This window comes from Diabrotica undecimpunctata, chromosome 8, assembly GCF_040954645.1.
Source record: "Diabrotica undecimpunctata isolate CICGRU chromosome 8, icDiaUnde3, whole genome shotgun sequence".
Classification (NCBI taxonomy): Eukaryota; Metazoa; Arthropoda; class Insecta; order Coleoptera; family Chrysomelidae; genus Diabrotica; species Diabrotica undecimpunctata.
The window spans coordinates 134,776,519-134,797,969 of record NC_092810.1 but is presented as its reverse complement, the minus strand read 5'-3'; the positions used below and the strand labels follow the sequence as shown (position 1 = coordinate 134,797,969).

General features: G+C 32.4%; 1 protein-coding gene across 1 annotated transcript; it reads left to right on the top strand.

Annotated features, from left to right (window-relative positions):
- On the top strand, positions 1–17,534 carry LOC140448056 (ubiquitin-like modifier-activating enzyme 1). The gene is made up of 6 exons (XM_072541103.1): positions 1–1,390; positions 6,542–6,776; positions 10,609–10,805; positions 11,376–12,158; positions 12,806–13,082; positions 16,460–17,534. Exons 1-6 carry the CDS (start codon positions 260–262, stop codon positions 16,954–16,956), a joined length of 3,120 nt encoding a protein of 1,039 aa, XP_072397204.1. The 5' UTR covers positions 1–259; the 3' UTR covers positions 16,957–17,534.
- The last annotated feature ends 3,917 nt before the right edge of the window (positions 17,535–21,451 follow it).

Below are 21,451 nucleotides of genomic sequence, written 5' to 3'. Positions count from 1 at the left end.
AATTTGTGCATTGTTTTTTAAAAATTTGTTTGAAATAATTCAAACAATTCAGTTACTTTAGGAATATAAGGTTGGTGCTATTTAGAAACTCCAGTGCGCATGAGAACTTGCGTGGTTCATTTCTTTCCTTTGTCCCATCATTCTGATTCATTTTCAGATTAATTTTTACATGTAGTGCCGGTTAATTGAAGTGATATATGATTTATTTATGTGATTACATATAACAGCAGACTCATAAAATTGTGTCTTTTTGTGTCCGATGTCTAGTGGTAGTTTAGCAGACAACTCCATCGATCCTCCAGCCAAAAAGCGGAAGCTTGAATCAAAGATTGCTACCCTCGAAATGGCGAACAATGAAGCTTCAGGATCTTCTACCGGTGATATTGATGAGGGACTTTACTCGAGACAACTTTACGTTTTAGGGCACGATGCTATGCGCCGCATGGCAAATAGTGATGTTCTAATATCAGGTTTGGGTGGTTTGGGAGTAGAAGTAGCTAAAAATGTAATTCTTGGTGGTGTTAAATCTGTTACCCTTCATGATGAGGCTCTTTGCACTATTCAGGATTTGTCCTCTCAATTTTATTTAACAGAGGCGGACATTGGCAAAAACCGCGCAGAAGCTTGCTGTAAGCAGTTATCTGAACTTAACACTTATGTCCCCACAAAGTCTTATACAGGGCCCCTTGATGAAGATTTCATCTTAAAGTTCAGTGCTGTTGTCTTAACCACAAGCAGTCGTGAAGAACAATTAAGGATTAGCGAGATAACACATGAAAAAAACATTGCTTTAATTATAGCAGACACAAAAGGCCTTTTTGCACAAGTATTTTGTGATTTTGGAAAGTCATTTACTGTTGTTGATGTAAATGGAGAACCTTTAGTATCTGCAATGATAGCAGATATTTCAAATGATGTTGAAAGTGTAGTCACTTGCATTGATGATACAAGGCATGGTATGGAGGATGGAGATTATGTTACCTTCTCAGAAGTTCAGGGAATGACTGAATTAAATAACTGTGAACCAATCAAGATCAAAGTATTAGGACCATACACCTTTAGTATTGGTGATACTACCAAATTTTCTAAATACACTAGAGGTGGTATTGTAAGTCAAGTTAAAATGCCTAAACATCTGGAATTTAAATCATTTAAAGATTCTCTTGAAAATCCTGAAATACCGATTACTGATTTTTCAAAAATGGATTTTCCTGGGCAGCTTCATTTAGCTTTCACCACCTTACATAAATTTGTAGAGAAGACTGGAAGGCTACCTAAACCATGGAACAACGAAGATGCTACAGAATTTGTTAATTTAGCAAAATCATTAGCTGCAAAGGGTGATTCTGATGGAGAAGTTAATTCAGACCTCTTAGAAACATTTGCCAAGGTAAGACTATTCCACACATTGATTCCTTATCAGTATTAATGTATCTATTAATAAATTCTTTTTCTGTAAACTCTTCTAGATGGGTAGCCATAAGGTCTGGCTAATTTGTGTTTCTCTTTGTAATTGTAATGTAATTATTGAAATTACTTGCTTAAAAGAGTTATACCTACTGCACTAGTGCTGTATCAATTCTAGAAAATTTTAATATTTAAAAAAGTAGGTTAAAAGCATATCAAGGTGCATATATTCAAATGGTAAAGATGTTGGGAGTCATTTTTATTTCCAAAGCTGCATTAAACTTATTTGTACAGTAGCGGGATTTAAGTGCAAATTGCGTGCAAATTTCATCAGTTATTATTTTATATAAAAATAAGTTTCTCTCGATTGTGAGAATTTCTATAATAAATCCTTCTAGTTGCATGACTGTTATTGATCTTTGGCTATCATATTGACTAACATATTCGCGTATTGACAGCAGCTTTAAATAGGATGTAGTTGATTTTCCATACTATTGTCTTAGATTTTTCAGCCATGATGTTCTACTAGGACAAAGTTTACCTTACCAGAATGATCAGGTGTAAAAGTTCATATTCTTTAGAGTGTCTCATAATATGACCAAAGTATTCCAGCTTGTGCCTCTTTATTATATTGACCAGTTGTGTTGTTTGGTTGAGACATCTAACAACCTCCTCATTTCTAACTCTGTTGACACAGCTTATTCGTAGTAGTCATCTATATAACCACATCTCAAAGGCTTGCAAGTATTTAAGCATCACTCTATAGAGTAGCACTGGAAAAATATAAATCCAGTAAAAGTTATATTTTGTTACTTATATGATATTGAAAACCCTTGAGCAAAATAAGTCTTTCTGTACACTAAGTGCAATGGGATGAAAGATATTTTTGAGATAGATTTCTGTTCTACTAAACCATTATATCTGTAGAGCTTTTTAACATATACACCAGACTGATGCACAGCATGTTTTTACTACAGACTGTGCATACCTACATGAAATTATGTTTTTTTTTTAAGATGAAAGGCGCACAACAATCCTTTGGAACTTAATGTTCAAATTTTATAGGACTCAATAGTTATGACATATTGGTGGTCATTATATGTCAGAATAAATTGTGTTTGGGCTGCTCACAGACAAAACATGAAAATTTATGAAGTGCATACATTAGCTTCATGAATACTTAGTCATATATACTATAAATTTATTGTTTTTCATTCTCTTATTTCAAATGAATTAGTCTATCGTAGAGATGATAGTAATAAATAAAAACTGCACTTTCAAGATAGCCAGATCAATATCTTGATATACAGAGAAGTAGAACTGTTTGTCTTGCAAGGTTTTATTTCTATTATATGTGATTACAAGGACTTTTACTGAAGGAATGTTTTCCTATAAGGTAAATGAGTGTAATTAGAACTGGAAAAGGTAGCTTAATATAAAGAGATGTATTTATTGGATGGAAATAAAAAAACTATGAAAAAATAGTCATTTAATATTCTAGATTCTAGAGAGATATAGGAAATCTGAACAGTCAAGGCCTAATACATCTAATAAAGAAGATACTGAATTATTAAATATGCTTGAACTGGACATAGTGAGAATATAACAACACTAATATTTATTCAAAAAATATTTCCAATTCCTTATCTATTTTTTTTTATTTTTAGCACAGGTTCCACAGGTCACTCTTATCTTAAAAATAATTTAATATTTATAGTCATAATAATGTAACAAATTTAAAGCTGCATAAGTTTATACTTTTTTATGTCAAAAATTACTCCTAATTTCTATATACCCATTTTGTGCAACATCTGTAAACTATGTTTTATAAAGTTTTGCTTACAACTTTCAGCTGTACATTTGAACACTATTAAAAGATTGTAAAATATATAAGGTGTGGATTGTGGGTATATGACTGTAGGGGTCACTATAGGTATCTATCTATGTAAAAGGCTAGGATGACAAGTCAACAGTTTGTCCTTTAATATAACTACGCCACCTAGGAAAGAAATTTGAACTACCAACATCTGACATTTCAATCATATTTTGTTCTTGAAACAGTACATTTAATTAATAATACTAAAAATATTAATTACATATTAATATAATTAATAATATTGGTTACTGTAATTTTATGGTAAGATATGGATAAGGAAAATAATTTAAGGCTTTATGTTAGTTTAGATTTAAACTCCTAGCAGCACCACCTACTAAAGAAATTTGAACTACCAACTGACGAATTGACATTTCAACCTGTTAAGTCAATCATATTTTGATCTTGAAACAATACCTTTAATTTAATACTAATAATATTAAATAAATATATTAAAACATATTAAATACATATATACCATTAATAAAAGGATTATTTTGATTTATCGCAAAATTGATAAAAATCTTGGTAGCTGTAATTTTAAGGTAAGATTTATTTCACAAAATAGTTTAAAGCTTTATGTTAGTTTATTTATTTTATTATAAAATTATAAATTTTATTCATTTAAGACAACTTCAATAAAATGAAATTAAATTAAATACAATTATATAAAATTAGCCAGCAGTTAATTCTATGATTCTAAGATAGATCACTATAAAGATGGGAAATTAACATTAAAGTTAAAAAAATATAAAAAGTATTACCTATTTATAATAAAAACAAAGTATTATTATAATTAAGGTAAATTTCCACACTCCAAGGTATCAGTAACTGTTTTCTATAAATATTTATATATTTATTGAGAGACATATTAAATACATCTACATTCAGAGTTATGAACAAAAATAAAAGTATCATGGTAAACCATGGTAATATGGTACTCTAAGACCAATCTTACTAACAAGAGAGGGACAGTCAATTCTACTATTTATTAATTTAAAAATCAAAGTTAAACCAAACAGACTCTCCTCACATTTAAAGCAGGCTAGTTCATAGATCTCTCTATGATCTCTCTCTGTCAAGGAATCAGAATGTATTAGACAATAAGAAGATCATATGGCCGAAGACTACTCCAGCAAAGACCTGACCAAAGAACAATAGACCATTCTTGTGGCTATAATAGAGACAAAATTAGAATTTCTAGTAATAAAGCCCAACATTTTTTACCCCCTAATTGATATAGAATTAATATGATCTACAAAAGTTAATTTCTTATTGAAAATTACACCCAGATTGTAATGTGTATTTTAGTGGCTGGTTATCAATAAAATAACTTGACTCAAATTTAGTAGTTTTCCTAGAGAAACTTATAATATTGCATTTGTTGATATTCAAATATATTTCCTGATCTGAAATACTTTCAACAGTTCTCCAAAATTTGAGATCAGCAGCAAATTTCGCAAAGTTGCTATACAAAAAAAATGTAACTATATCATTCACAAAAATATAAAATATGAGAGGAGAACTAGAGCCTCCCTGTGGAACTCTAGATAATGTGACCACAATTTCCTCAGAAAAATAACCTATTAACTCTTTCAATAACCTGTGAAAGAGCTTCTCTAGTAAGTAACAAAGTTTGGGTTGAACTCATATCAAATCAACTTAGTATACAGTATTTCCCGATCAACACAATCAAACACCTTAGAGAAATCTGTGTAAATTGAACAGTCAACTTCCTGCTTTCAATTTTGTTTAGAATATCAAGTTGTTTCATTTCAATGTTCATAGATTAGTCAAATTTAAGTAATTTGTTTTTGGAGAAGCCATGTTGCTCCTTACATATGATTGAATAATTTTGATATTGTAGAATGGATACAGATGCTGCAATAGATGTTTTTTTTTGTCCGTTTTTAAAAATTGGAACAACAGCTTTCTTTCCAAATTTTAGCAAAAGTTGAAGTGCACACACATTTTTTTTTTAGCAACATGTTAGGAATACCATCAGGACCATTTTTAAGCTTATTTGGAAGAGCAGCAAATTCCTAAAAGATTTCTAGCTTTGAAATTTCTCTGCACTTATTACTAATATTCATAATGTTATTTTCAAGAGGGTACAAAGTGTTTTGATTGTCAGTATAGACAGATTGAAAAAATACCTTTAAACAAGTTTGCCATCTCTTGACTGTCAATTGCCATAAAACAAGCTGGGTAGACTATGGTTGGATCATTTATCATTTATATACTTCAAGAAATACTTAATATTCTCCATTAGTCTTGCATCCAGACCTCTAATGTAGTTAGAAAAACAAATATCTGAAAGTCGTATTACATTCTGAACACAACTGGGAAAACTTCAGATAATTGAAAAGTAGAAGTGTGGTTCCACAAGGAAACTAAGTTCCTGTAGTTGGCTGTATACCATATAATAAAAAATTTTCCAATAAAATCCTTTATAAAAAGGTATATAAAAAAACCCCGTCGGGCTATGTTAAAAAGACAAAACGTTTTCAGAATAAGTATTCCATCATCAGTGTCAATATATTACATGAATGTAGCCACTAAATATGAGGGTAAAAACCCTTTAAAAATTAATATATGAAGTTTAGTTTACATTATGTCGTGTTTACAAATAGAGTGTAGAGTCATATGTCGCCATGTTACCAATCCAACGGTAACTTTACCATCCTATTTGTAAACACGACATAATGTAGACTAAACTTCATATATTAATTTTTAAGGGGTTTTTACCCTCATATTTAGTGGCTACATTCATGTAATATATTGATACTGATGATGGAATACTTATTCCGAAAACGTTTTGTCTTTTTAACATAGCCCGACGGGGTTTTTTTATATACCTTTTTATTAAGGATTTTATTGGAAAATTTTTTTAGAAGTGTGGTATTTTTTTAAAGGTATAAAATAGGCAATACCAGTAAATAGCAGCTTATAGAACAACCCATCTGCATCATTTATGCTAATATTGCCTAGACATTTTACCCAATTACTAGATAATAAATAAATATTTAAATCCTTATAATTGCCCATTTGTAAAATCATAGTAAAACTCGTTATATACCGGATTTCTAGACTCAGGTTCTTTTAAAGTAGTTATACCAAAATCATGACCAATATGATGCAAACTGAAATTCATAAGAGGGTCAATGGCCTTGGTTATAACACAATCTCTAAAATTGGAAAAAACTAAATATAAAAATATATTACAATCATTGTGATCATAATGAAATGAACTTGTTATAGGTATCAGCTGGAGATTTGAATCCCATAAATGCCACCATTGGTGGTATTGTAGCCCAAGAAGTAATGAAGGCATGTTCTGGAAAATTCCATCCTATTTTCCAATGGTTCTACTATGATGCCATAGAATGCTTACCACAAGACAAATCAGAAATTACTGAAGAATTAGCTGCCCCGACTGGAAGTAGATATGATGGCCAAGTTGCTGTTTTTGGAAAAGAATTCCAAAATAAGATAGGTGTGTAGAATTGTAGATATAATAACTATAGTTACAAGGATTCCTCTATCCATATGGTCAGAATCATTTCTTGATTATTCTTAGCCTTGTCATTCTTATAAAGCACTTCTGTATTTATTATCAATTGGTGGTGGAAAAATAAAATTAAACTCATCAATTATAAATCTAAAAATCAATGGCATACGCAAAGGTCAAGTGATCATTATAATGTAAAAAATCATATTTTTATCTGTAAATTGCAAAAAAATTAATTCAATTTGCATTAGATCTATGAAAGCAAAGTCAATAACAACTTTAAACAACTCATTTTTTCTTTACTTCTCCTTTACTCCTGTCCTAGTCATTAAAGGTTTTATTCTTAAGACTGTCTGGCCTTCTTAAATACTTGAATCTTAAATTTAACTTTAGGAATCTTGACTCATTGACATGCAATGTGGTATATTCCACTTATATAATATTATTGTGTCACATACTCTGATTGTGGTCCTGCTTAATTTCTCTAATGCACTTTTTCCACCAGAAATTACATTCTGTTTATATAAGCTGATAGCATTAGTTAATTGTTTTGTAAGTGATACCAGTGCACATTGTAAGTGATAATTATTAATGTAATTACAATTTGTGATATTTGCAATTATGTGAGTTTTTGGAGTTATCAAGTTAGTTACTTATATTCCTTGCAGATATATAGATGGGAAGCAAACCAGATATCATTTGTAGATGAATCATTATACAATATATAGATATTTCAGATTGCAAAAATTTTTTGTAAGTTAAAACATTAAGAAAAAAGAGCTATATTCTCCAGGGATATAAAAAATGACGTATTTCTAAATGTAAATAAGTGTAATGTCATGTTTATTATTAGATATTGAATTTGTAATGGGATTTCTCACATATTAAAAATAAAAAAAAACTGAGTCACTAAAATAATGCTTTGGGAGAAATTCATGTTTATGTTTTTGCTTTTTTTTTAACTTTTATCTATTTATAAGAAATTCATTGGAGGATTTGGTAGTGGCTAAATTATTCTATTATGGAATATCTTAAAAAGTTAATGGACTTGGAAAAGCAAAATATTGATTCTTCTTTAGTTAGTGTATTGAATGGACCTACAGACTGTTTCAAGTTAAGAATTCACAACTGAACAGATAGGCCAGTGCATTTCTTACGGGCGTATGTTGCCAATAGTTCACGGGACTATGCAGGGCCGGCCGAAATAACCCATTCTTTATTTATATTCAAATTTTTATTTATATTTTCCAATGTTAATCAAATTTATTTTAAAAAGATAGGTACGTATCTATTTAATAAGCTTAACGACTACAATTACTTATAAATATGGTTACATTTTCAGGGAAGTGATTTTAAAGATTATTAGAAAAATGTCTTTATTAGTGGTTAAAATATTAGGTTTTACGCAATTGGTTAATTATTATGGCACAGGTAATTCTGACAGCTTAGGTGTCAACTCTCAAAATTATTTATAAAATATTACTTTCACAATAGTTAATAAATAGAAAGCAATAATAATTAAGATATTGTGCTTAAACTTCCATTATCGGGCAAGCCGGGCTAACAGGCCCTAACAGTAAACAATATTGATTACTTTATAATTGACTATTAATAGTTTTCTAATTCTCTTTATGTACTTAGTCATTCCAAACAATAGTGTCATTTGGAAAGCACATTTGGAAAGCAGACAGATTTATGAGTTATAGATAAATGAGCGGTATGTTTTTCAAAATAGTGTAATTAGGTGAAGTGGAGATTATATGTTTGTCTGTATACATAAGCCCAAACTGCCCGATTACGTTTTTAAATTCTTCTGCCCGGACAAGGGTTAAGGCATAACCATCGCGCACTCAAATCTCAAGTGTAAAAAATTATATTGTTAAAATGGATCCAGTTTTGCCGTTTAAAAGTGGTCAAATTTTACATCTGAGTGCTAAAAAAGTGATCTTAAACGTAGTGAGATACCACATTAATTTGCTTCGAGATGAAAGTCAACGTATTGTATTCGACAAAGTATCCGCGATGACAGGAGTGTCAGTTCGTACGATTCAAAAAATCGTACAGGAAGACAAAGAAGGTGAGCTTTCTGAGGTAAAAACAAACAGAAAAAGAACCCGTTGCCGAAACAACTCCAGAGACTATACTTACGATGAAGGTGTTCGTATCGGCGTTCGTCGAACAGTGCATAGTTTTTTTTTTGAAAACATTCCTCCTACTTTGAATCGTCTTCTGCCAAAAGTGAACCAAGACGAAAACTTGCCAAATTTTACCCGCAGTACAATGTACAGGTTGTTAAAAGACATGAACTTTGTTTATGCAAAACGTGATAAAAGTGCCGTGCTAATAGAACGTCCTGATATAATTGCATGGAGGCATGGATATTTAAGGGCCATTAAACAATATCGGGCTGAGGGCTATGACATTGTGTATTTGGATGAGTCATGGGTCAATGTGGGGCACTCGGTTTCCAGAGAATGGAAAGACAAAACCGTCACCTCGGCAAGAGATGCGTTCATAAAAGGGCTAAGTACTGGACTAAAGCATCCCACTCAGCGTGGACCACGTTTCATCCTTGTCCATGCCGGAAGTGAAAATGGTTTTGTAAACGGTGCTGAAATGTTTTTCCTTGCAAAAAAAAACAGCGCTGATTATCACGACGAAATGGACGGTCCGTGTTTTGAGAACTGGTTTGAAAACAAACTGTTGCCCAACTTAGTTCGAAAAACGGTTATTGTTATGGACAATGCTCCATATCATAGTGTAAAAACCGAGTTGTTGCCTAACCAATCGTGGAATAAGAATAACATTATGGACTGGTTAAGACAAAAAGACATATTTTTTGAAGAAAATTATCTGAAGTGCGAGCTTTTGGAGGTAGTCGCGCAATTTAAACAAAATTTTGATAATTACAAAATTGAAGAACTTTGTAAACAACAAAATAATGTCAAAGTGCTTCGTTTGCCTCCATACCATTGCGAATTAAATCCAATTGAAATGGTATGGAGCCAAGTAAAAAGGCATGTGGCCGTAAATAACAGCACCTTCAAAGCGAAGGATATGGAGGACCTCATAAAAAAAGCGTTTTCAAATGTTACGTCTGATAACTGGAAAAACTATATTCAACATGTAATGACTCTGGAGAAAAAATTTTGGGAAGTGGACGGTCTAATGGAAGACGTAACTCCCATAGTTATAGATTTATATGATAGTAGTGACAATTCCGATTTGGATATGGACGAAGAATGTACATAGTTTTTGATAATTGTAATATTGTAAATATATAAATGTCAAACTAAAAAACCAAATAATTTGTTACATTTCTATGGTTCTGTTGTATTTTTTTTAAAATATACAGAAGTTTTTATTGTTTTTTTATGTTTTTTACTGACACTAATAATATCTACCACAATACTCACTCAATTTGTTCATTAAACAATTAAGAATATTTTTAAGAGTCTGATGATGACCTAAGCCGAAATTTAATAAATAACTGTTGTGAGAAAAAGACATGTCTTTAATTTTTATTTTTCAAAAAAACAAAAAAAATTTAAAGTTACCTAAGTGAAAAAACGTCTAATGTGCAATATAACATGCAGTTCGGCCCTGCTTTTTCGCTGCAACTCCACTACTCTCGCCTATCTCAGTCTATCGGTAGTTCTGGCATCACCGCTTCCCATAAGGCTCCTTTATGAATTCTTAACTTGACACAGACAGTAGCTAATCATTTTTATTTAAAAAGAACATGCAAAATTTTTTTCAACTTCATTGAAAGTATGTATTAATTTTTTTAATATCTAATATTTTCATACTTTTTTAGCATCATTGAAATATTTTATTGTTGGTGCTGGAGCTATTGGTTGTGAATTGTTAAAGAACTTTGCTATGATGGGTGTAGGAACTCAAGGAGAAGTTACAGTTACTGACATGGATTTAATTGAAAAATCTAATTTGAACAGGCAGTTCCTCTTCAGACCACATAACGTCCAACAACCAAAATCTGTCACAGCTGCAAAGGTGAGTACAAAAAAATACTAATTTTTATTCCAATATGATAATTCTGAATTTTCAAAAGATTGCATGATAATTTGGTTTTGTAAACATATGGTTGTTTGTTACAATTAGCTTCTATCATTTTTAGTGTGACATTATAGCAACTTTCTTATCATTGTTTTATACTACTTTAGATAGAATCAGTTGTTTCTTGGTTTTTGCCAATAGTGCATTCAAACATCAAACAATATAAAATATATGAGTTGATTTTCTGTCTTTCTCTCCCATCCCTTCATCTCTGTTTTTCTATCTCCTCTTTATAATATCTCCATTGTATTATAGTATCTCAAGGTGATTTAAATTTTGCAGTGATTATGATTAAATCCTTACTAACAACCAATCATTTATTTACCTTCACAGCCCTCTCATTTACTATCACTAGCTGTTAATAATCAGCTTACCTGATAGAAGCCCCACTTAGATCTTGACTTTTTAACTTCTATATCTGTTGGAATCAAGATAAACATTTTAAGGACTACCATTCCATGTAAACTATTTCATGATAAAAATAAAACAACACTTTTTTTATTTTAGGTCATTAAAAAGATGAATCCCGATATCAATGTTGTTGCACATGAGAATCGTGTTGGACCTGAAACTGAAAATGTCTACAATGATGATTTCTTTGAAAAGTTAGATGGAGTTGCTAATGCACTCGATAATGTAGATGCTAGGATTTATATGGACAGAAGATGTGTTTACTACCGCAAGCCTCTTCTAGAGTCTGGAACTCTAGGAACTAAGGGAAACACTCAAGTGGTGGCGCCTTTCCTCTCTGAATCATATAGTTCTTCTCAAGATCCCCCAGAGAAAAGCATTCCAATCTGTACCTTAAAGAATTTCCCTAATGCTATTGAGCATACTCTACAATGGGCGAGAGATATGTTTGAAGGATTATTTAAACAAAATGCTGAAAATGCTTCGTTGTATATAACCGACCCCGATTTTCTTGATAGAACTGTTAAACTACCTGGTGTACAACCTTTGGAGGTACTGGAATCTGTAAAGGCTGCCTTAGTTGATGAGAGACCTAAAGATTTAAATGATTGCATTGCATGGGCACGTAATCATTGGCAAGAACAGTATTCCAACCAAATCAGGCAGTTGTTGTTCAACTTCCCACCTGATCAATTAACCAGTACAGGCCAGTTGTTCTGGTCTGGACCAAAAAGATGTCCAGAAGCGCTAACATTTGATGTAAATGATCCGCTACACTTGGATTATGTTATAGCAGCAGCTAATTTGAAGGCTGAAGTTTATGGTATACCAACTAGTAGAAATAGAGAACAAATTGCAGAAGTTGTTAAGCAAGTCAATGTAAGTATTTTTGTTTCTTTTTTTTTATATAAATCCAACCAAAATTGAATAAACCCAGATGTTCAATACATTATCTATTTGCTTAGTGTAAACCACACTAGAAGATAATTTATTTACTATTTTTGTTGGGAATAAGCCACAACTTTACTTTAAAATTAATTTTATTTGATGTTTTGACTTCCACTTTAGAAATTGTTCCCAAAATACTAAGTGGAGTTTGAAACATCAAATAAACTTAATTTTAAAGTAAAATTTTGGCTTATTTCCAACAAGAATAGTAAATTGCATTAAGATAATACAAGAAAATAGCTTCAGAACAATATTAAGAAGATAATTTATTATGTTGTGATAATATATTCCCAAAATCTATTCTTATCTTAGGCAAGGTAATACTTGTATCTTGCATTTGATCTTGAAAGCCTTTGTATCACAACTTGTCACTTCATTAAAGTTAACAAAGAAAGGTATACAAGTACATCTTGTATCATCACCATCGGTTTGAGGAAAGATTTGATTTATATAATTCGAAGCCTCCAGCAAGAATATATTAAATGTAGAAAGTGAAATATGTAGACAGTACAAGTATATATTCAAAGTTTGAAATTTGGCACATTTACTTTTTTGTGATTTCATTTTACTTTTTTTAGGTTCCAGAATTTATCCCTAAATCTGGCGTAAAGATAGCAGTTACCGATTCTCAAATGGCAATGAATGGTAATAATGTGGATTTGGATCGCGTTTCCCAAATTAAAGAAGAACTGCCCTCAGTAGCAGAACTAGGTGGACTACGTCTTACTCCTTTAGAATTTGAAAAGGATGATGACACCAATTTCCACATGGACTTCATAGTGGCTGCTTCAAATCTACGTGCAGCTAATTACAAAATACCACCTGCTGATAGACATAAATCAAAACTTATTGCTGGTAAGTTTGTATTTTCTATAAAGTTGTAATGTGTACAATGCATAAGTTTAAAAATAGACTTTATTAATATTTTAAACATATCTGATAATTATTTCAAATACTGTCTGAAGTAAAAAATACTTGAGAATAATATTGACAATTTTTGGAAGATGTAGCATTCTTAATCCTTTGCGGTTCAACACAATGACGAGTTAAGTGTCATACAAGTTGTTGGCGTGTATTACATGCCTACTGAACTAAGTGTCACTGTTTGACACATGAAAGTGCATTGAAGTGTTCATGGCTGTTTAATCAATGCAATATTTCTAAGAATGTTATTTAAAATTGCTCTTTTTTTTTCTATTTACTCTAAAGAATTCGTATTTGGTAGAACTGAACAAAACATGTTAAACAAGCCACAGATGAATTTAAAATTGAATGATGTGTTAATTAAACTTTCATTTTTTTTTCAATAAAAATCATATTTTTATATTAAAATTTATTGTTAAATTTTATTAGCATATTTTACATGCAAACATAAATGTAAGTTGAACTTTATTACAGACTAGTGTATATATTCTTTATAAAAAGTAACAATCTATTTTTCAGTTTATAGTCTTGCAATGTATGGTATTTTTAAATACAATTGCCGGGGTGTAAAGCAGGACATCCTGGGCACAGAACTAGACAGACAAAAAAACTTTTAAATTTCAGTTGATTATCGTCCCATGGTTACCAAAAATCAACATTTTCTGTTATAGTTATATTCTCAGCTGAACCATCCGATTCTAAAATTTCCTCAAGAAGCATCTCATCTTCGGATGAGTCTGAATGTACTTCATTTTCTATAATATTAGTATCTGAATCTGGGTAGTCATCTTAGATACCTCAAACTCTACCTAAATTGCTGCTCTAACACAATCTTTATAAAATCAACAGAGCTCCAAATAAACACTTCTCTTTAATTGAAATGGAAAGAATGTATAGCACGCGCAAGGTCAAACACAAATGCATTCAAAACAATTAACAGGATTTGCCGAAAAACCCATATGAGTGATTCTCAATTGAAATATACCGAACAATTCAAATACCTCTTCAAAATTTTTATGTATTGAATGATTAGCGGGTTATAAAACTTAATATTTACGGCATGCTAGAGATGCCAACGACTTAATCCGTGTTTTACGATATTCATGTATGACATGCCAGGCGACGTGTGGGCAAAATTGTTAGTAAATTTATACTAGTTGTAACTAAGCTTCCTTTACAGTCTGTTGGATATGATCTTGTCACAGATATTCACCTTCACTTCGTCTAACAAAACTTGATTTATATCCCTCCACAAATAAACGTGATTCGCCACTGAAAATCACTTTTTTTCAGTCGTCAACAGGTCATAATCAGTATTTTTGTCCCATGCTAAGCGATTTTTCATACCTTTCAGTGTTAGAAATTGTTTTTTCGTCGCTTTTCTTGCCTTCTGGTCAATTACCAGAAGCTTATTCTGTGCAGTTGAGGTACTCACTACAACAACATAATCCAATAAATCCCTTTGAAGGTCTGGGCTTGTCTTTCTTGTATTTAGTATGTTATTTCTTATTAGAATTTTATCAGTTCTTGGAGCTGTTTTCCGTTTGCACCCACATTTTATTTTTCTTTGTGGAAACGATGATCCTGAATCTTGAAATGTTCTTAAAATTCTTGAAACACTTGATTTTCCCATACCAACTGCCGTAGCTTATCTCCCACAGTCATAGACGTGTGTTCATTAAGAGCGATTACTTTTGCCAGCTTTATAGGAGTAATATCCATCTTTGAACTAGCAAAAGTAACTCATATTACCCGGAACACAAGATTATAACCACCAGCTGTCACGCAGAAAGGTTCACAACTGAACCTGGTCTGAAGCGGTTCGGGACATCATTGGTTATTTATTTATTTATTGTATGGAACTTGACACATTGACATTTAAATGTATATATATTTTGTATAAAACAATACATATGTTTACAAACAAAGATCTAACTTATTTATATAGTCTATTGACTCTGGAGTCGCCATCAGGAAATCCTCTGACCTGCCATGATAGTATTTTGTGGGACACTTCTGTGATGTGACAGATGGTTTGTGGTTGTTCGCAGTCACAGAGTGGGGATGGTCATACCTCATTTGTGCATCATGTAACCGCATCTGCCGTGTTGGGTTCTGATTCGGTTCAGCATAGCCCAAGTGTTGCGTGTTAAGTCAAAACCTGGTGATTTTTGTGTGATGCAGGGTAAGCTGCTATTTTGTTGTTTCATCCATTCTGGAGTCCAAGTGGTCGTTAAGTTGAATTCATTTTAGCCTCTAGAAAACAGATTTTAGCATTAGCCTCTAGAAAACAGACTATTCATCATCGGAACTCAAAACAAAAATATATATATATATATATATATATATATATATATATATATATATATATACAGTATACTCCCTCTATAACGAACACGGTTATTACGAGGTTTCGCTTATAACGAGATACATTAGATGTCCCGTGAAATTTATATTGAACTATAACCGTCTATAGCGAGGCAAATTTGGTTATAACGAGAGAAAATAAGATCCAAACACGTGTTTTTACGTTTTTAGTCCGGTCGTGGCTATAAATAAATACCTTTTCAAACAGCCCCGCAATAAACTTAACTACAGCCCGCAATAAGCTTCTTTACAATGAATAAATACAACTGTTTCACATCTTTAGAAAATATATGATAGAATGATACTGGACCATTTAAAGCAGTTAAAAATAACAGAGTTCTTAAAATTGCAGAAGCAATAGTTTATGTTATCCTTGAAAATACGATTTATACATTATGTAGTTGGAAAAAAATATAAGTACAGCTTTTTTGTTTTAACGTATATCATTGATAATAAAAGTAAACAACTCTTTTATGTTTTAATATATTTCATTGACAATAAAAGTAAACAACTTTTTTCAAAAACGCCATTCAAACAATATTTATTAGCATCTTATATTGCTCCAAATGGCTTCACTATAGGAAGTTAATGGTTTAGAAAACTACAGATTCATATGTATGCACAGTAATATGATTGTCTGATATAACGAGATCGGCTTATAACGAGGTAATTAGTCTGTCATTTCAGTTCTCGTTATAGAGGGAGTCTACTGTATAAAGATAATATTTCAAAAAAATTCATGTTCGTATCTAATAAAGGAGCTGAGAAAAACAAAATATGCATTCTTTTAGTCTTCTAATCTGTACTAGTACCTTAAGCATTCACTAGGAAAATTTTCATGGCTTATAAGTTTAAAAAATTGGTAGATGCTAATTGGTTTTATGTATTTTACACTTAAATGTATCATAGTATAATTGATTTACATAATATTTTGTTTTTAGGTAAGATTATTCCCGCGATAGCAACAACAACCTCAGTTGTCGCTGGAATGGTTTGCTTGGAACTCTACAAACTCGCCAGAAGTGTTACATCGTTAGCTCCATTCAAAAATAATTTCATAAACCTTGCTCTGCCTTTCTTCAGTTGCTCAGAACCAATAGCAGCCCAACAAATGGAATATTGTGGTAACAAATGGACACTCTGGGATCGCTTCGATGTTCAAGGAGAAATGACACTTAGTGAATTTTTGGAATATTTCAAAGAGAAACATGGTCTTGAAATTACGATGTTGTCCCAAGGCGTTTGTATGCTGTATTCATTCTTTATGGCAAAAGCTAAAGCCCAAGAGCGTTTTGGTCTTTCAATGTCAGAAGTCGTCAGACGGGTATCAAAGAAGAAAATTGAACCTCACGTAAAAGCATTAGTATTTGAACTGTGTTGCAACGATTCTACTGGCGAAGACGTGGAAGTTCCTTATGTTAAATACAATTTATGTTGAGCCGACGCAGTTCAAAACTCAACTTAAAAGACTTAAGAGTTTTGTTAGGTCAGTTTCTGGATTAAAAGTATGGGCAAGCTAGCCATGTTTTACTATTTACATATTGTGAGATTGCTGACCAATAGTTGGAATACATATTAGCAGCAAGAGCTTGTTTCTTTTATTATTTATTATTTATCACCTGTTTTTTAATATTTGCAGACCTTTAGATATTTTTTATAACTTTTAAATGTCCTTTTTGTATTAACGTCATGGCAACCAGTTAATGTTGGTATTTAAATCGCTTTCATTTCTCCAATTTTTGTTTACCCAAAAACTGATCTATACTGAATTTGGGTACTTGACTGGAAAGTGTGATCTAAATTATTTACTCTCAAAGAAATTGTTTGCTGTCATTTTGAGATAGGTTAATGAAATTAATAACGGAAAGGATTAGCATTTAAACACTTTGATGCAATATACTTATAATAACTTGTAGGAGTATGTTTATTTTTATGAAAATAGTAGTTTTCAAGGTAACAGTTATTATTTTCTTAAGAAATTTTCATGTGTGAGAATAAAATAAATATTTACAAAAATTTCCTTGTTTTCCTCGTATTCCTGAAATAACATTACAACATTTTATACTTTTTTTTTATTTTATTTCTTGGATTTTGAAAACTAGGGATATATTTATTAACTTGATTTTCCAATTTTGGTAAATCTACAGGTTGTCCAATAACATATACAGTTAATAAATATTCAAACTGTAGTAATCGGAAATAAAAGTGTTATTGCATATAAGCAAATAGATACATTGATTAAAAAACTGAATAGAAATCTACCTCAGGGCTCCATCATCTTGATCATTCAGTTTATTCACTGTTAACTATGGTTTTCCGAATTAATTAATTGCTTTGTGTTTTTTACTAAAAAATGACTATCTACAGAACTTTGATTAGACCCGTAGTAACCTATGTTGTGAAACCTGGGTAATGACGAAAAAAGAGAAAGCCCAACTCAGGACATTCGAGAGAAAGATAACTGAGAAAAGTATATGGCCCGGTGCAAGAAGAAGACGGCACATGGAGAATCAGGAGAAACGACGAGGTTAATGAACTGAATGAAGGGTATGCCATTGTAAGATTTCTAAAAAGTCAAGACTGTTATGGCTGGGACAGGTTCAACGACAAGAATACACGAAAACGACAAAGTTGTTACAGTGAAAGCTGGTAGGAAGGTGGAAAAAAGGAAGGCCCAGGACGAGATGGTTGGATGACGTGGAAGACAATGGAGGAGAAGGGCCCAAGAGAGATCTGAATGGAGGGACATAGCTAGGCAGGCAAAGACCGATCCAGGGTTATGATGCCAAAAGATCACATGGATAGACACTGTTAAGCAGATTTTTTATATAATTGAATTTGAAAGTAACATTGTTCCTTGTTCATTATTATTTGAGCCCACATATGTTCTATCGGGTTTAATTCACAATGGTATGGCAGCAATCGAACAATTACGCCTCGTTCTCGCGCCATTTCATCTACTACATATTTAATATATTTATCTTAATGACACCGTGCTAAGTTTAGTAACTATTTTTAAAAATGTTTCATCGAATTTAATGTTTTTTAGTAAGCCCATCTGCAATCTCTGCTTTTTCCATTTAGTGGTTGATAACTGTTCTACACGCCGGCAGTGATATGGAGCATTATCCATAACAATAACAGATCCTGGTTCGATTTTTAACAGAATATCTGAAACCCATTTTTCATAATGATCTGCATCCAATTCCTCATGGTAATCTCCAAGTCCATAGTTTATTCAGTTTAAAAAGTTTCTTTTTGATACACGATTCACTATACTACTATCAGTAATATTTATTATTTGTCACCAAATTGAATTAAACTAAATTACTCAATTCACAAAAAGTAAACGTAAAAGCTCCTTCACTAGTAATAATACAAACAATTATGTTCTTTGTTTCATCAAACCCCTGTCAGTGCGCTTATGAAACCGACGTACAGATAACAGACAATAAAATCGCTACCCGAAGAATGGCGTTGTTGGCAGTTACATCGCCGTAATTTGCGATGATGTTGTTGATCGCAGATATTATCTACCGTTAGAGAAAGATATTAACTACAACATTGCAGATAACTTCAAGTTGAATCATACACGCTGACAACGTTAAATTTTTCTTAGAACCCAATTCTTTGCCAAAATATTTGTTTATAAATAAACCAGTCAAATTATTGATATTGATTTCATATAAAATGAGATTATTTCTATATCAACGCATATTCTTTGAAAAGTCCGAAGGTATTTTTCAATTTTTAATTAAACAGATTCTGCAATAATCCTCTAACTTATTAAATAATAACTCAATTTTCTCCTTTTGTCGGAACAAAAATATTTTTTTCTAAAGGGTTAACGTCCAATTTTAATGAAAAAATAATTAAAACATGTCACTTTCTACAATTTTGATCTTTAATTGTATAAAGTTCGAAGTTGTGTCTTTTCCACACTCCATTGTCATTCGCTGCTCTATAGATTCGCCTCGTTCTACCTTTTTATTTCTGGATATAATTGAAGATTTAAGGAGCTTCCAGGTATAAACATTCGTTAACTGCTTCGAAGAAGACGTTTTCTAAAACAAGTCGCTGTAGTATTTGTGATTGCATGCTTCTTTTCATGAACTTAGCTTTGTTGGTGTTTATTGTTAAACCCATTTTTGTAAACGCTTCTTTTAGTGCTACATTACATACTTCTCTCATACAGCGTTTTCCATTCTCCCAACAATGTTGATATCACAATAGGCTACGATTTGTTAAATATATGTCAAATTGAAAAGTATACAGGCGAGAGAGTCTCCCTGGCGCAGCCCGTTGTTTCTTTTAAAAAGTTCAGACAGTTTGCCCATTTTTTGAGATGATATCTCAGGGGGCAGTAACCAGTGAGCAAGCCGGTGACCATTTTGATATCTTTACCTTTACTTATTTCGAGAAGGCGCTTTGTTGCAGCAGGCGACACTTTTATCAGCCTTTTTGCTAATCATAGTTGATTGAGTTCCCAGTCTAGAGTTCTTCTCTGATGTGGCTTTTCGATAGTCCACAAAAAGGTTCTGGACCCTAGGCTGGGGTATCAGCCCCTTCTTTTGTGAGGCTGTCAGCTTCCTCACTTCCCACAATTCCCTTGTGGCCGCTAGGCCACAAAGGAATTGCCACATTCAAAGTTACTTTGTTGCGTTCCTCCAGCTTCTTGAGGGATTGTTTATAGTTCTAAACCAACTTTGACTCACAAGTAAATGACTTTAGAGCCTTTCAGTTAAGACGACTTGACTGTCTGATACAATAAATACTTGCCTTACTGAAAATGGACCCAGTAGTTTAATCTATCTTAGATCCATCCGTATACCATACAAGTGAACCTTCTTCGAGTTTCGGTTCAACTATTTGGTGGTTTTTATGACCACTTCAAAGGGTGTTTCGAAGTTATATTTGACTGGCATGGCATCTGTCCTTAAAATCAAATTTCTTCCAAGATTTTTAGGTGACCAACTAGATCTCCAGGTTTTATTATTTGTGTCTGTGGCAGTTTTAAGGTGGCCGTCACTGGCTCCCTCCTTATGTAGAGCTGCAGTGTGGCATGTTAACATTGTCCCTGTAATTCCCAGACAAGCTAGCCGCTGCTCTTTATGCAGCTGTTGTTTGGTGTTTTTGGCCACCACACGACTGATGCATATATAATAATGGGCCTAATAATCGTTTTATATGGCCAGAGGGCCATTTTCAGGTTAGGCCACAAGTCTTTCCAAATGTCTTGCGGCAGGTTAAACTTTCCATCAAGGCTCTGGATAAATTTTATTTTTTTTTGCCTATTCCAAGTGAGTTTTTGATCTAGGATTACCGCCAAATATTTTACTTCTTTGGAATAGTCTAATGTGATGTCAGTCATAATTATTGAAGCCTGTAAATTGTATTTACGTCTCCTTGTGAATAGCATCAAAGTCGTTTTGCTGTACTCTGAGTGCTGAGTACAAAGTAGTCCTTTTTTAATTTCGTTAAGAGCAGTTTGCATGAGACTAGATATAGTCTGGTCATGCTTGCCCCTAATTGTAACAACTAGGTCATCTGAGTAACATTGAGTTGTAAAACCAGAATCATGCAACTTACTTAGGAGGTCATCGACGACCATAGTCCACAGCAGGTGCAATAGTACTCCCCCAATATTAGCAGTGATGATTCTGGTTTTTAGCATTGACTGAATCCATTGCATTAGTGAGGCTCCAATGTTCCTCTTTATTGATGCTCTGTTTATGGATTCAAATGAGGTATTATCGAATGCTCCCTCTTAGAGTCAATGAAAGCGCAAGGAGCTCTTTCTTTTGCCAGTATTGTCTTTCTAATACTTCCAACTAGAGGCATTTATAGTGGATTTGCCTGTCTTATAGTGTGTATCTGATCTCAGTTTGTCACAGAACGAAGATAGAAATAGGTAACAAAGAAAAAAACTAGAA